Source organism: Perca fluviatilis, chromosome 16 (genome assembly GCF_010015445.1).
Source record: "Perca fluviatilis chromosome 16, GENO_Pfluv_1.0, whole genome shotgun sequence".
In the NCBI taxonomy this organism is placed as follows: Eukaryota; Metazoa; Chordata; class Actinopteri; order Perciformes; family Percidae; genus Perca; species Perca fluviatilis.
Genome location: NC_053127.1, coordinates 2,182,796 through 2,196,986, shown reverse-complemented (window position 1 = coordinate 2,196,986; position 14,191 = coordinate 2,182,796). Strand labels below are relative to the sequence as shown.

Here is a 14,191-nt window from a genome sequence, read left to right as displayed (position 1 = left end):
AGCCTGACTGAATAACAGGAAAGACTTTCTATTCATGTAGATATGTGATAGAAAGCTGATTTGCATGGACCTTTTCATGAACCGAATAACTAACTGGACTCCCAACTCCTTTAATAAGACACTGTTGTGAACAACGTTCAGTCACTTTCTGCACTTTGCTGGGAGAGTAAACTAGATCTACTTGCAAGTAAAAATGAGCTTTTGAGAGAACTCCGGTAATTTTGTCCACACATTCAACATAAGAAGATTATATAAAGCTGCATCCTGACAGGAAAACAAAGTCATAATAAAACAGAATGAAGATCTTTGTGAGTTTTACGCTCTGGCTGCTGCTCGGCACCATCTCAGCAAATGAAAGCGTTGATTGTCAGCAGACTTTTCCTCAAGATATCTACGCTGCGCTGAGAGAGATGACCGCCTCGTTGGTTCAACTGAAGGCGGATGTGACAACGTTGCAGAGAGAATTCCTGCAGACTCAAGGTACAGTAATGGACTGTTGTACATCATGTCATAGCAGTTCAGAAATATCCAAAAGGAGAGAAATATGTATTTTTCTATGTATTGGAGCAAAGTAGGGCTGCACGTAGCTACTGATTATTTTCATTGTGGATTAATGTGTTGTTTGTTTAGTCTCTAAATGGTTAAAAATGTGGATCAGTGTTTCCCAAAAAGCCCGAGATGACGTCCTCAAATGTCTTGTTTTGTCTACATCTCAAAGATATTCAGTGTCCTGTCACAGAAGAGAGAAGAGACTAGAACATATTCACATTTATCAAGCTGACATCACACAAGTTTAACTGTTTTATCATAAAAAAATACTCAAACTGATTTATCGATTATCAGAATAGTTAGATTTATTTAATTTATAATTTAATATTTAATAATAATTTAATATTTGATGACTAATATACTAATCTTTGCAGCTCTAGAGCAATGTCTAAAGAAACTGTCTCTGATTCTGCAGAACAAGGAGCACAACAGAAGACTGAAGTGGACAAGCTGAAGCAACAACAGCTAGGTATTGTTCTCTGATCATTGTTCTTGCTGCCGGCTGCCATGACTATGACATTCTCAAAAAACAATTAAATATTCTGTTTCTATTTTAAACTCATGTCCCGCTTTCTAAATACTAAACCTTGTTAGAAATGTAGTAAATTAAACACTTTGATTACATAGGCCTCAAAATTATCAGTTTAATATTTTTTTGGGGCATTTTAGGCCTTTAATTGACAGGACAGCTGAATACGTGAAAGGGGAGAGAGAGGGGGAATGACATGCAGCAAAGGGCCGCAGGTCGGAGTCGAACCCGGGCCCGCTGCGTTGTATATGCACGCTCTACCAACTGAGCTATCCGGGCACCCATATTTGATGATTTTTAAAATAATATTTCTCTCTCTCTGTTTCTCTGTCTGTCTCTCTCTCCCTCTCTCTCTCTCTCTCTCTCTCTCTCTCTCTCTCTCTCTCTCTCTCTGTCTCAGTCCGACAGGTTGCATTCTCAGCCTCTCTGCATGCTGGTGCAGGCAAATTAAAGCTTGGACCCTTTTCCACTGACACTCTTCTGATCTACAAACACGTTTTCACCAACATCGGAAATGCCTACAACTCAAACACAGGTAGCTCTGATATTCTAACAATACATTTTAGAGATGAACCGATATCAACATATTGGCTGATTACCAATATTAGGCGATGTTGATATGGTTGGTATTTCTATGATACGTTGTACGTACCGAAAAACAAGGGTAAACACTGAATTCGTAAAAGTAATGTATTTCTTTTTTGCAAAACATTATGTAAATAATTTATTTTAATTAATTAATTTGTTTATTTCAACCACACCAGATTGTTGGAACAGTAGAAAGACGAACGAAGACTCTTAACATAAAGGTCTATCTCTGTAGGGATCCATCCCATAATGTTGTCAGACACTTAGAATAATAATCTGAGTCTGTCAGCAGCAACAACAGAACTTTTAGTGGACTCTAACTGCTGCTGAACATTAGTCCTGTAGGGTTACATTACAGCTTGGTTCTTGTTTAATACTGGACCAGTTTCTGAGATGTGATATATTGTGCATCTCTAATATATTTCACTTGTATGTTGCTGTTCAAACACTTAATTTTCCATTTAAAATGACAAAAACAAACGTCCAACAGGTGCATTCACTGCCCCGGTGAGAGGAGCGTACAACTTTGAGTGGACGATCAATGCAGAAGGAGACGGCAGCCGCGGTTCAGGAGCTTGGTTGGTCAAGAACTCAGAGAAGGTTGTCGTTGCATACGAGGAACAGCCAACGACCGGTTATATGAGTTCTTCGAAAGGCATTACGCTGCTGCTGGAGGTGGGAGACGTTGTGTTTGTGCGTCTGTGGGCTGGCAGTTTGGTGCATGACAGTGAAAGTCACCCCACCACCTTCAGTGGGCATCTGCTGTTCCCCATGTAAGACAGAAACAGCAGCTCTGTGATAGTCACGCAGGTTTTTGTTGTCTTAAACAAGTCTTCATAGATTTGATCTGATTTCATCTGCATCCAAATAATAATAAGAATTTTTTGTCGACAGTAATCTATTTTCCTTCAAATACAGTGCCTTGCGAAAGTATTCGGCCCCCTTGAACTTTTCGACCTTTTGCCACATTTCAGGCCTCAAACATAAAGATATAAAACTGTAATTTTTTGTGAAGAATCAACAACAAGTGGGACACAATTATGAAGTGGAACGAAATTTATTGGATATTTCAAACCTTTTAAACAAATAAAAACTGAAATATTGGGCGCAAAATTATTCAGCCCCCTTAAGTTAATACTTTGGTAGCGCCACCTTTTGCTGCGATTACAGCTGTAAGTCGCTTGGGGTATGTCTCTATCAGTTTTGGCACATCGAGAGACTGACTTTTTGCCCATTCCTCCTTGCAAAACAGCTCGAGCTGCGTGAGGTTGGATGGAGAGCGTTTGTGAACAGCAGTTTTCAGTTCTTTCCACAGATTCTCGGATTCAGGTCTGGACTTTGACTTGGCCATTCTAACACCTGGATATGTTTATTTGTGAACCATTCCATTGTAGATTTTGCTTTATGTTTTGGATCATTGTCTTGTTGGAAGACAAATCTCCGTCCCAGTCTCAGGTCTTTTGCAGACTCCATCAGGTTTTCTTCCAGAATGGTCCTGTATTTGGCTCCATCCATCTTCCCATCAATTTTAACCATCTTCCCTGTCCCTGCTGAAGAAAAGCAGGCCCAAACCATGATGCTGCCACCACCATGTTTGACAGTGGGGATGGTGTGTTCAGGGTGATGAGCTGTGTTGCTTTTACGCCAAACATAACGTTTTGCATTGTTGCCAAAAGTTCGATTTTGGTTTCATCTGACCACAGCACCTTCTTCCACATGTTTGGTGTGTCTCCCAGGTGGCTTTTGGCAAACTTTAAACGACACTTTTATGGATATCTTTAAGAAATGGCTTTCTTCTTGCCACTCTTCCATAAAGGCCAGATTTGTGCAGTATACGACTGATTGTTGTCCTATGGACAGAGTCTCCCACCTCAGCTGTAGATCTCTGCAGTTCATCCAGAGTGATCATGGGCCTCTTGGCTGCATCTCTGATCAGTCTTCTCATTGTATGAGCTGAAAGTTTAGAGGACGGCCGGGTCTTCGTAGATTTGTAGTGATCTGATACTCCTTCCATTTCAATTATTGCGCTTGCACAGTGCTCCTTGGGATGTTTAAAGCTTGGGAAATCTTTTTGTATCCAAATCGGCTTTAAACTTCTCCACAACAGTATCTCGGACCTGCCTGGTGTGTTCCTTGTTCTTCATGATGCTCTCCGCGCTTTACACGGACCTCTGAGACTATCACAGAGCAGGTGCATTTATACGGAGACTTGATTACACACAGCTGGATTCTATTTATCATCATTAGTCATTTAGGTCAACATTGGATCATTCAGAGATCCTCACTGAACTTCTGGAGAGGTTTGCTGCACTGAAAGTAAAGGGGCTGAATAATTTTGCACGCCCACTTTTTCAGTTTTTTATTTGTTAAAAAAGTTTGAAATAGCCAATGAATTTCGTTCCACTTCATAATTGGGACCCACTTGTTGTTGATTCTTCACAAAAACTTACAGTTTTATATCTTTATGTTTGAGGCCTGAAATGTGGCAAAAGGTCGAAACGTTCAAGGGGGCCGAATACTTTCGCAAGGCACTGTATAACGTGTAATAATGTTTCTGATTCTCTCTTGTTTCTGTCATTTTAATCAAATAATAAACATATATCATTGCAATTACATCTGTGAGCGTTTCTTTATTCTTACTGTTTTAACTTTAAATTATTGAAAGTAGATAATTAAATTGAGAATGTTAAGCTGTTGTAACATATCAACTCTGTACGATGTCCACATGAGATTCTCTGGACATTGGACGCTTCAGTCTCACTTTCTAACATGAAGACACACAACCAGAGAAAAAAAACTGTCGAAAAAATTTAAAATTAAAAACTCGAAAAAAGCTATTTTTTGTTTTTGAAAAAAAAGCGACAAAAAAGGTCAAAACAACAAATATGTTGATGTGTGTCTGTCTGTGTGTGTGTGCATGTGTCTCTCTCTCTCTGCGTGCGTGTGTGTGTGTACAAGATTCTGGTTTTAAATTTATTTTAATCATTTTTGTGTTCACATGATATATAATAATTTTGGCAGTTAAAATCATGTCTCTAGACATCAGAAAGGGTACTGCCAGTCACTGGTCCTCACAACGTCATAAAAACGGCTTTTCGTGTGTGTGTGTGTGTGCTTAATTGTTCTTGTTTCAACTTTAACTTATTGAACGCAGATAATCAAATTCACCATCATAGCAATATAAAGAAACAGAGAATGTTAAGCTGTTGTAACATATCAACTCTGTACGATGTCCACATGAGATTCTCTGGAGATTGGACGGTTCAGTCTCGCTTTCTAACATGAAGACACAACAGGATAAAAAACCGGACGCAAAAAAAATTATAAACTCATACAAGCAACATTTTTGAAAAAAGCTATTTTTTGTTTTTGAAAAAGTCTAAACGACAAATGTGTGTGTGTGTCTGTTTGTCTGTGTGTGCGTGCGGACAAGATTCAGGTTTTAAATTTATTTTAATCATTTTTGTGTTCACATGAAATATAATAATTTTAGCAGTTAAAATCATGTCTCTAGACCTCAGAAAGGGTGCTGCCAGTCATTGGTCCTCACAACGTCACAAAACGGGTCTCTGTGTGTGTGTGTGTGTCTGTCTGTCTTGTCTGTGGGTGTTAAGGGGTGTGAGTTATGAGTCCTCTGTCACGTTATAGATTTATCTCCCGTACAACAGAGACTCTGTCTACTTTCTGAGGTTTACCGTCTCTCCTCTGCAGGTTTTTGTCCACACGTCTGTCTGCATTCAGTTATACATCAGCGGTGGAAGAAGTATTCAGATTACTTCAGTAAAAGTAATAATATCACACTGTAAAAATACTCTGTTACAGTAAAAGTAAGCTTTGTAAGATAGCATTTAACGTTTGCTATTGGCTTTCTATAACGATTGCTAGCCAAATCCAAGTAACGTTAGCCAACTCTGTTACTGTATAGTGTGTGTGTGTGTGTGTGTGTGTGTGTGTGTGTGTGTGTGAGTGTGTGTGTGTCCCAAACAGACCTACGACGTTGTCCCAGGTAGGTTAGTATATGTTATCTTTATCAAATTATGATTCAGCCAACTACAAATTGTTGTGGTTGCTATTGATTTGATAATACACAATGTTAGGTTATTGGTTAAGTTGTACGATGTTGAAGCTGTGAATATAATGTATTCTATCTAGAGGTTGACACATACAGTAAATATGCAATGTTAGCACTGCTAAAATAATTAGAATTAGAATCAGAAAAGTTTTTATTGCCACAATAATAAACTTATGTGGTGCATACATGAACAAACAAACATTAAACACTAATATAAAATATACAGTAAATACAGGAAAAACAAATAAATTAGGGCTGTCAATCGATTAAAAAATTTAATTAAATTAATTACATACTCTGTGATTAATTAATCAAATTAATCGCATACATAATTAACGGTGCCTGAACCAATACTTTTTAAGAAAGTAAAAAAAGAAAAGAAAAAAGAATGGTACTAAACAACAGTCGGTGACATTAAAGAAGGGCTTGTTTATTGCTAAGGCCATATGGTCAAAATTAAATGATTTTATAACAATAACAATAACTTATTTCACTAGTAAATTACTGTTGAACGACAAAAACAACCACCAGATGGGAAAAGGACATTTACAATAACTTCAAATGCACCACGAGGCTGTAGTTTACCAGTTTCATTGAACGCACCGTCTGTGTTATTTTTCCGACGGCAGCTGCAGATTGTTAGCCTAGAAATCTAGACGCACCCTAGTGGCAGCTGGCTTGTCAGGCTAGCAGATTGTTACATACCGGTGTTGAATCCTCTACAGTAAAACACAGTCAAACTTTACACCGTTTAAGCGTTAGCTGTCAGCATTTTAACAGTGTTTAATCCAGCTACTAGCTAGCGGTAGGCTAACGTTAGCTGCTGTCCAGTATAGTGTTAACTAGCGTCAGGTGCAGCGGTGTTTGTGTTGCCTGTATCGTCTGTTTCAGAGCATCAGAGAGAAGAGCAGACATATCAGGGGCACCAGATTTCGGTAGCCAGGGTTGGCAGGAAGAAGTAACAAGTAGCTGAATGTTCCAATCAATGATCCAGGCAGCACATTCTCGTCTCCCTCCTTCATTTTACAGTCGAATGGTGGCTAGAACGGCTCCGGGTCAAACGTCAATATGGAATGGATTAATCTGCATTATTTATTTAAAAGCGTTATTTTTTCTCAGATTAATTAATCGAAATTAACGCGTTATTTTGACAGCCCTAAAATAAATACATACAAATTAACAGTTGCATTAGAAAAAAGGTTTTCAAAAGAATAAAATTATATGCTATGGGTTCTGTACCATATGAGCTGTTTTCATATTTGCAAATAAAAATTTTAATTACAAGTATATGCAATGGGCAGATGTAAAGTCCAAGATGAAGTGCAGGTTAGTGCAAGTGTAGTGTGTTGGGGGGTGCTTATTGTATAGGGGAAAACACTTATTTATAGTTATGTGCTTTATCGTAATAGTATGACATGAAATCAAAAGACCTGAGTACTTTCTGAAGAAAACAACTGAACCTCTCTGTTAATCATTTGTTTCATACACAGAAAGGATGGACCTTTACTCAATCACTTACGCGCAAACTGTTTACCATCAGGCCAAATTCCATTCACTAACTTTACCACATGAGGTCATCAGCCTCCCGTGACAACTAGTTTGCCCCCCTTCCTGAAATCAAACAGCCTGACTGAATAACAGGACCACACTTTAAACATAACAAGATTATATAAAGCAGCATCCGTGGGCGAAAACAAAGTCATATTACAACAGAATGAAGATCTCTGTGAGTTTTTGCTGTTGCTGCTGCTCGACTCCGTCTCCACTAAAGAAAGTTCTTTGCAGTGGTCAGTCTACCCCGGATGGTTTAGACATCATGGCTGGTGATCTAAATCCTTATGGAGAAAATCAAATCTGACTTTTACTTCCAGAATCACACTGTTGAGCTCTATAGATTACTATTGTTTTTTTGGCTGATGAGTGAAGCAAATCAATTTGGGGAGTGAGTGTGATGAACAGTGGCAACAATAGTCACAAAAAAGATAATGGAACTATGACTAGAAATAGTTGTAGTAGTTCATGGCATAGCAGGGCACTGCAGGACATAGCAGGATGTAGCAGGGTGTAGCAGGATGTAGCAGGGTGTAGCAGGACGTAGCAGGGTGTAGCAGGACGTAGCAGGATGTAGCAGGACATAGCAGGGTGTAGCAGGACATAGCAGGGTGTAGCAGGGCGTAGCAGGACATAGCAGGACGTAGCAGGGTGTAGCAGGACATAGCAGGGTGTAGCAGGACATAGCAGGACGTAGCAGGGTGTAGCAGGGCGTAGCAGGACATAGCAGGACGTAGCAGAGTGTATCAGGACATAGCAGGACGTAGCAGGGTGTAGCAGGACGTAGCAGGACATAGCAGGACGTAGCAGGGTGTAGCAGGGTGTAGCAGGGTGTAGCAGGACATAGCAGGATGTAGCAGGGTGTAGCAGGACATAGCAGGACGAGCTGGGGCGTAGCAGAGTGTAGCAGGACATAGCAGGGCAGAGCGTAGCAGAGTGTATCAGGACATAGGACGTAGCAGGGTGTAGCAGGGCAGGGACATAGGGACGTGCGGGGTGTAGCAGGGTGTAGCAGGGTGTAGAGGACATGGATGTTAGAGTGTGAAGGGGGTAGCAGAGTGTAGCAGGACATAGCAGGCGTAGCAGGGCGTAGCAGAGTGTAGCAGGGCATAGCAGGACATGGGCATAGCAGGACGGTAGAGTGTAGCAGGACATAGCAGGACGTAGCAGGGCGTATGAGAGTGTAGCAGGACATAGCAGGACATAGCAGGACCGTAGCAGGGTGTAGCAGGACATAGCAGGGTGTAGCAGGACATAGCAGGACATAGCAGGAGTAGCAGGGTGTAGCAGGACATAGCAGGGTGTGGACATGCAGCAGGTAGCAGGGTGTGGGGTAGAGGACATAGCAGGGCAGCAGAGTGTATCAGGACATAGCAGGATAGCAGGGTGTAGCAGGGCGTAGCAGGACATAGGTAGCAGGGTGTAGCAGGGTTTAGCAGAGGACGTAGCAGGACATAGGAGGACGTAGCAGGGTGTAGCAGGGTGTAGCAGGGTGTAGCAGGACATAGCAGGATGTAGCAGGGTGTAGCAGGACATAGCAGGGCGGGTAGCAGAGTGTAGCAGGACATAGCAGGACGTAGCAGGACGTAGCAGAGTGTATCAGGACATAGCAGGACGTAGCAGGGTGTAGCAGGACGTAGCAGGACATAGCAGGACGTAGCAGGGTGTAGCAGGGTGTAGCAGGGTGTAGCAGGACATAGCAGGATGTAGCAGGGTGTAGCAGGACATAGCAGGACGTAGCAGGACGTAGCAGAGTGTAGCAGGACATAGCAGGACGTAGCAGAGTGTAGCAGGGCATAGCAGGACATAGCAGGACATAGCAGGGTGTGCAAGAGTGTAGCAGGACATTGGGAGTAGCAGGACGTAGCAGAGTGTAGCAGGACATAGCAGGTCATAGCAGGACATAGCAGGACGTAGCAGGACGTAGCAGAGTGTAGCAGGACATAGCAGGACATAGCAGGACGTAGCAGGACGTAGCAGAGTGTAGCAGGACATAGCAGGACATAGCAGGACGTAGCAGGACGTAGCAGGACATAGCAGGACGTAGCAGGGTGTAGCAGGACATAGCAGAGTGTAGCAGGACATAGCAGGACATAGCAGGACGTAGCAGAGTGTAGCAGGACATAGCAGGACATAGCAGGACGTAGCAGAGTGTAGCAGGGCATAGCAGGGCATGGAGGAGGAGCACGGCGACAGCTGCAACCGTAATTTAGGTGCCACCCTAAAAAAAACATAAGGACTCCGGGGAATCAGCTCCCCAGAGCTAAGTTAGTAACAAGCATTACTTGGACATGAATGCACAGAGCCACTTGCAGCATTTTACCAGCATTTGGCAGATAGATGGTGCTCATTTTGGACCCTGATTATTAGAGACCAAAGAAGGGAGAAGAAAAAGCCAAAAACATTTTTAAAAAAGCAACAAAAAAATGTTAAAAAATACTTTGAAATAAAGCAACAAACACGTTGGAAAAATTACAAAAACAAAAAAAGCATCAAACTTTGCTCACGTCATATTAGTTTCCAAACACGTAAAAGGTGTACATACCGTGTTCTCTCCTTTGTGTCCCGCCCAGGAACGGTCCTGATGATGTCGCTGTGTGACACGGTGCACGTGTACGAGTTCCTGCCGTCCCGCAGGAAGACGGAGCTCTGCCATTACTACCAGCGCTTCTGGCCCCGCGGCCTGCAGCTTCGGCGCTGCCACCCTCTGCTGTACGAGAAGAACCTGGTCAAACGGATGAACCAGGGCTCCGACCGGGACATCTACACCCACGGACGAGTCACCCTGCCTGGGTTCAGGAAGCTCAACTGCACCCAGGCAGCTGGAGGGTCACCCAAACACTGACCACCGGGAAATACAGGAGCAAAGTGCGCACATACACACACACACATATACACACACACACAAAGCACACAAACACACACACACACAAGCACACAAACACACACACACACAAACACGTAAACAATAGGTAGATGCATGAACACTTCATTTTCACTGCCGGAAACAAAAGAAACGGCTGCGCCTCACTTTATATATTTCATGTTGTACACACGCACACTCACACACCACGCACACACACACACACACACACACACACACACACACAAACATGTAAACAATAGGACAGATGCATAAACACTTCATTTTCACTGCCAAAACATAAAGGAACGCCATGCCACTCACTTTATATTACATGTTATACACACACACACACACACACACACACACACACACACACACACATATATATATATACACACACACACACACACACACACACATACACACACACACTGATAGATGTGCCTGCTGTTCACACATACATAACCTCACGAGGATGTTCCCCTGTTCATCTCTAAAGCCCGTCTCAGTCAGAAACGTGTTGAGAAAGTGTGCCAAAAACATCGTACAGTTAAGAACAGTACGGGAGTAAATGTACTTAGTTACATTTTGAACGTTAAGGGAGTAAATGTACTTAGTTACATTCTGAACATTGAAAGTAGCTGTTTCAACTCGTCTGGACCCCCATCTTCTCATCTGGGACACAGATGGCCGAGAGGGTTTAACTGAAGACTGACGGACTGCACCTTTAAGAAACCTCTGGATGAACGTCTTTACACACACACACACACACACACACACACACACAACACAGACGCAAAGACACACACTCACACACACACACAAGACACACACAGACACACACACACCACACACACACACAGACATCACACCACACACACACACACAGACAGTCACACACACACACACACACACACACACACAGACGCACACAGACGCACACACACACACACACACACACACACACACACACACACACACACACACACACACACACACACACACACACACAGACAGTCACACACAGACGCACAGACACAGACACACACAACACACACGCATACACACAATACACACACACACACACACACACACGCACACACACACACACACACACACACTGAATCAATCTATTTAAGAACATGCTGCTGCAGACCACTCTTATCGTAACAGTAAAATCCCTAAAAGTGAAGCTAAAGTTTTTGTTCCCAAAAGTATTTTTCTATGGTGTATACATGATAGCAGTAATAACCAGGAGGATTCTGGGACGCAGCCATGTGAAGCCAGACTGCTTTTATTTCTACAAATACTCAACACGAACATTCGGTTCTTTTGTTCAGAGCAACATTTACCTGCAGCTGCTGACAGACTCAGATTATTATTCTAAGTGTCTGACAACATTATGGGATGGATCCCTACAGAGATAGAGCTTTTAGTTAAAGAGTAAGATCCTTTTAGTTTAACATGAAACAGCCCCGAAATCACCGTCACCAAACTACACCAGACTAAAAGTCCTGATTATTTACATGGAGTCTGGTGGAGATATGCTGCCTCTATACACGCTAAAAGTTCTGATTATTTACATGGAGTCTGGTGGAGATATGCTGGCTCTATACACGCTAAAAGTTCTGATTATTTACATGGAGTCTGGTGGAGATATGCTGCCTCTATACACGCTAAAAGTTCTGATTATTTACATGGAGTCTGGTGGAGTTTGGTGATGGTGATTTTGAACCAGAAACCTCAGCGTCTTGCCGGGAGAACAGGAGTTTGTATCTGGTGTTTCTGAAATAAAACTCTGGTCCGATCACACGTTGAGTCTCATCACAGTAAAGAATGGCCTTGGGGAGTGTGTGGGTGTGGGTGTGTATGGGTTAGCTTTCATCCTATTATAACTGACGCATGTGTACTATCTGTAAAACTGAAACAGGAGAAGTAGTCCGCGGCACACAACTCTGCTCCCATCCCATAACTTGTTCTCCAGTAAATGTTGATGTAAAACATATTGTTCTTAGCATCGTTAGCATCGTTAGCATGCAAACTAAGACAGACAGAGTGAGTGTGACGCTCCCTGTAGGAAGGATGTTTTGTGTGTCTACAGTATCGGTTGTTTTCTTAATAAATGATCAAATCTGACACTGGTACGATATTTAAAGTCCCAGGTTGACTTTGTGTAAGAACCCGGACACTATGTTCCCATGTTTATGTGTCTAAGTGTCTGACGGGAACAACCGCCTTTGACATTGGTTCAGTATTCAGCGAGAGAAACAGGCTACAACGTAAGTTAATAGTGATTGTGCAGCTTGTATTTACCTTCACTAAAGTGCTGGTTATGCTGCTGACAGACTCAGAATATTATTCTAAGTGTCTAACAACATTATGGAAAGGATTTCTAAGGAGGTCGACCTTTCTGTTAAAGAGTAAGATCCTTTTTTTAAACATTAAAACATCTGTGGAATTGTGTTTGCCAAACTCCACCAGACTCCATGTAAATAATCAGGACTTTTATCATTGTAAAACATACTTCATTCAAAGTGGACAGAAACTAAATAAAACTACCAAAAGCCGTCTTGGTTCATCTTTCCACTGTTCCAACAATCACCACTCTGGTTTGGTTGAAATAAACCCTTAATTCACACATTTACATGTGGAGATATGCTGGATCTATACACGCTAAAAGTCCTGATTTTTTACATGGAGTCTGGTGGAGATATGCTGGCTCTATATCACGCTAAAAGTCCTGATTTTTTACATGGAGTCTGGTGGAGATATGCTGGCTCTATACACACTAAAAGTCCTGATTATTTACATGGAGTCTGGTGGAGATATGCTGGCTCTATACATGCTAAAAGTCCTGATTATTTACATGGAGTCTGGTGGAGATATGCTGGCTCTATACACGCTAAAAGTACTGATTATTTACATGGAGTCTGGTGGAGATATGCTGGCTCTATACACGCAAAAGTCCTGATTATTTACATGGAGTCTGGTGGAGATATGCTGGCCCTATACACGCTAAAGTCCTGATTATTTACATGGAGTTTGGTGGAGATATGCTGGCTCTACACACGCTAAAAGTCCTGATTATTTACATGGAGTCTGGTGGAGATATGCTGGCCCTATACACGCTAAAAGTCCTGATTATTTACATGGAGTCTGGTGGAGATATGCTGGCTCTATACACGCTAAAAGTCCTGATTATTTACATGGAGTCTGGTGGAGATATGCTGGCTCTACACACGCTAAAAGTCCTGATTATTTACATGGCGTCTGGTGGAGATATGCTGGCTCTATACACGCTAAAAGTCCTGATTATTTACATGGAGTGTGGTGGAGATATGATGGCTCTATACACGCTAAAAGTCCTGATTATTTACATGGAGTCTGGTGGAGATATGATGGCTCTATACACGCTAAAAGTCCTGATTATTTACATGGAGTCTGGTGGAGATATGATGGCTCTATACATGCTAAAAGTCCTGATTATTTACATGGAGTCTGGTGGAGATATGCTGGCTCTATACATGCTAAAAGTCCTGATTATTTACATGGAGTCTGGTGGAGATATGCTGGCTCTATACATGCTAAAAGTCCTGTTTATTTATTTGGGATATGTTTTCTAAAAGTAAGGCAAGGCTGCTTTATTTATATAGCACATTTCAGCAACAGGGCAATTCAAAGTGCTTTACATAAAACATGAAAGAGCATTCAGAAAACAATTAAAAACAATTTAAAAACATTCAAAGTCAAGAATATAATTTACAGTGCAGTACAAGCACTGTTAGGTGGGAAACTTTTAAAAGCAGATAAAATAGGTTATTTAAAGAAAGGCGAGATCAAAAGAAAGGTCTTCAGCCTTGATATAAAAGAACTGAGAGTTGAAGCGGACCTACAGTTTTCTGGGAGTTTGTTCCAGATATGGTAGAGCATAAAACTGAACGCTGCTTCCCCCTGTTTAGTTCTGACTCTGGGGACAACAAGTAGACCTGTCCCAGACGACCTGAGAGGTCTGGGTGGGTCATAGTGTAAGGTAGCA

At 41.9% G+C, this 14,191-nt stretch overlaps 2 protein-coding genes across 2 annotated transcripts in view; both read left to right on the top strand.

Annotated features, from left to right (window-relative positions):
* Nucleotides 1-2,627, top strand: part of LOC120543945 (complement C1q-like protein 4) — a 2,876-nt gene extending 249 nt beyond the window's left edge. Inside the window, exons 1-4 of the mRNA XM_039777374.1 lie at nt 1-480; nt 965-1,018; nt 1,479-1,613; nt 2,157-2,627. The exon at nt 1-480 is cut by the window's left edge and continues 249 nt beyond it. Coding sequence (XP_039633308.1) covers nt 297-480; nt 965-1,018; nt 1,479-1,613; nt 2,157-2,443 — 660 coding nt within the window. The 5' untranslated portion in view covers nt 1-296 and the 3' untranslated portion in view covers nt 2,444-2,627. The remainder of the gene's footprint in view (nt 481-964; nt 1,019-1,478; nt 1,614-2,156) is intronic.
* The window catches only part of st6gal1 (ST6 beta-galactosamide alpha-2,6-sialyltranferase 1), a 39,677-nt gene extending 29,470 nt beyond the window's left edge, over nt 1-10,207 (top strand). The window contains 1 exon segment of the mRNA XM_039777369.1: nt 9,863-10,207. Coding sequence (XP_039633303.1) covers nt 9,863-10,134 — 272 coding nt within the window. The 3' untranslated portion in view covers nt 10,135-10,207.
* Nucleotides 10,208-14,191: the final 3,984 nt, after the last annotated feature.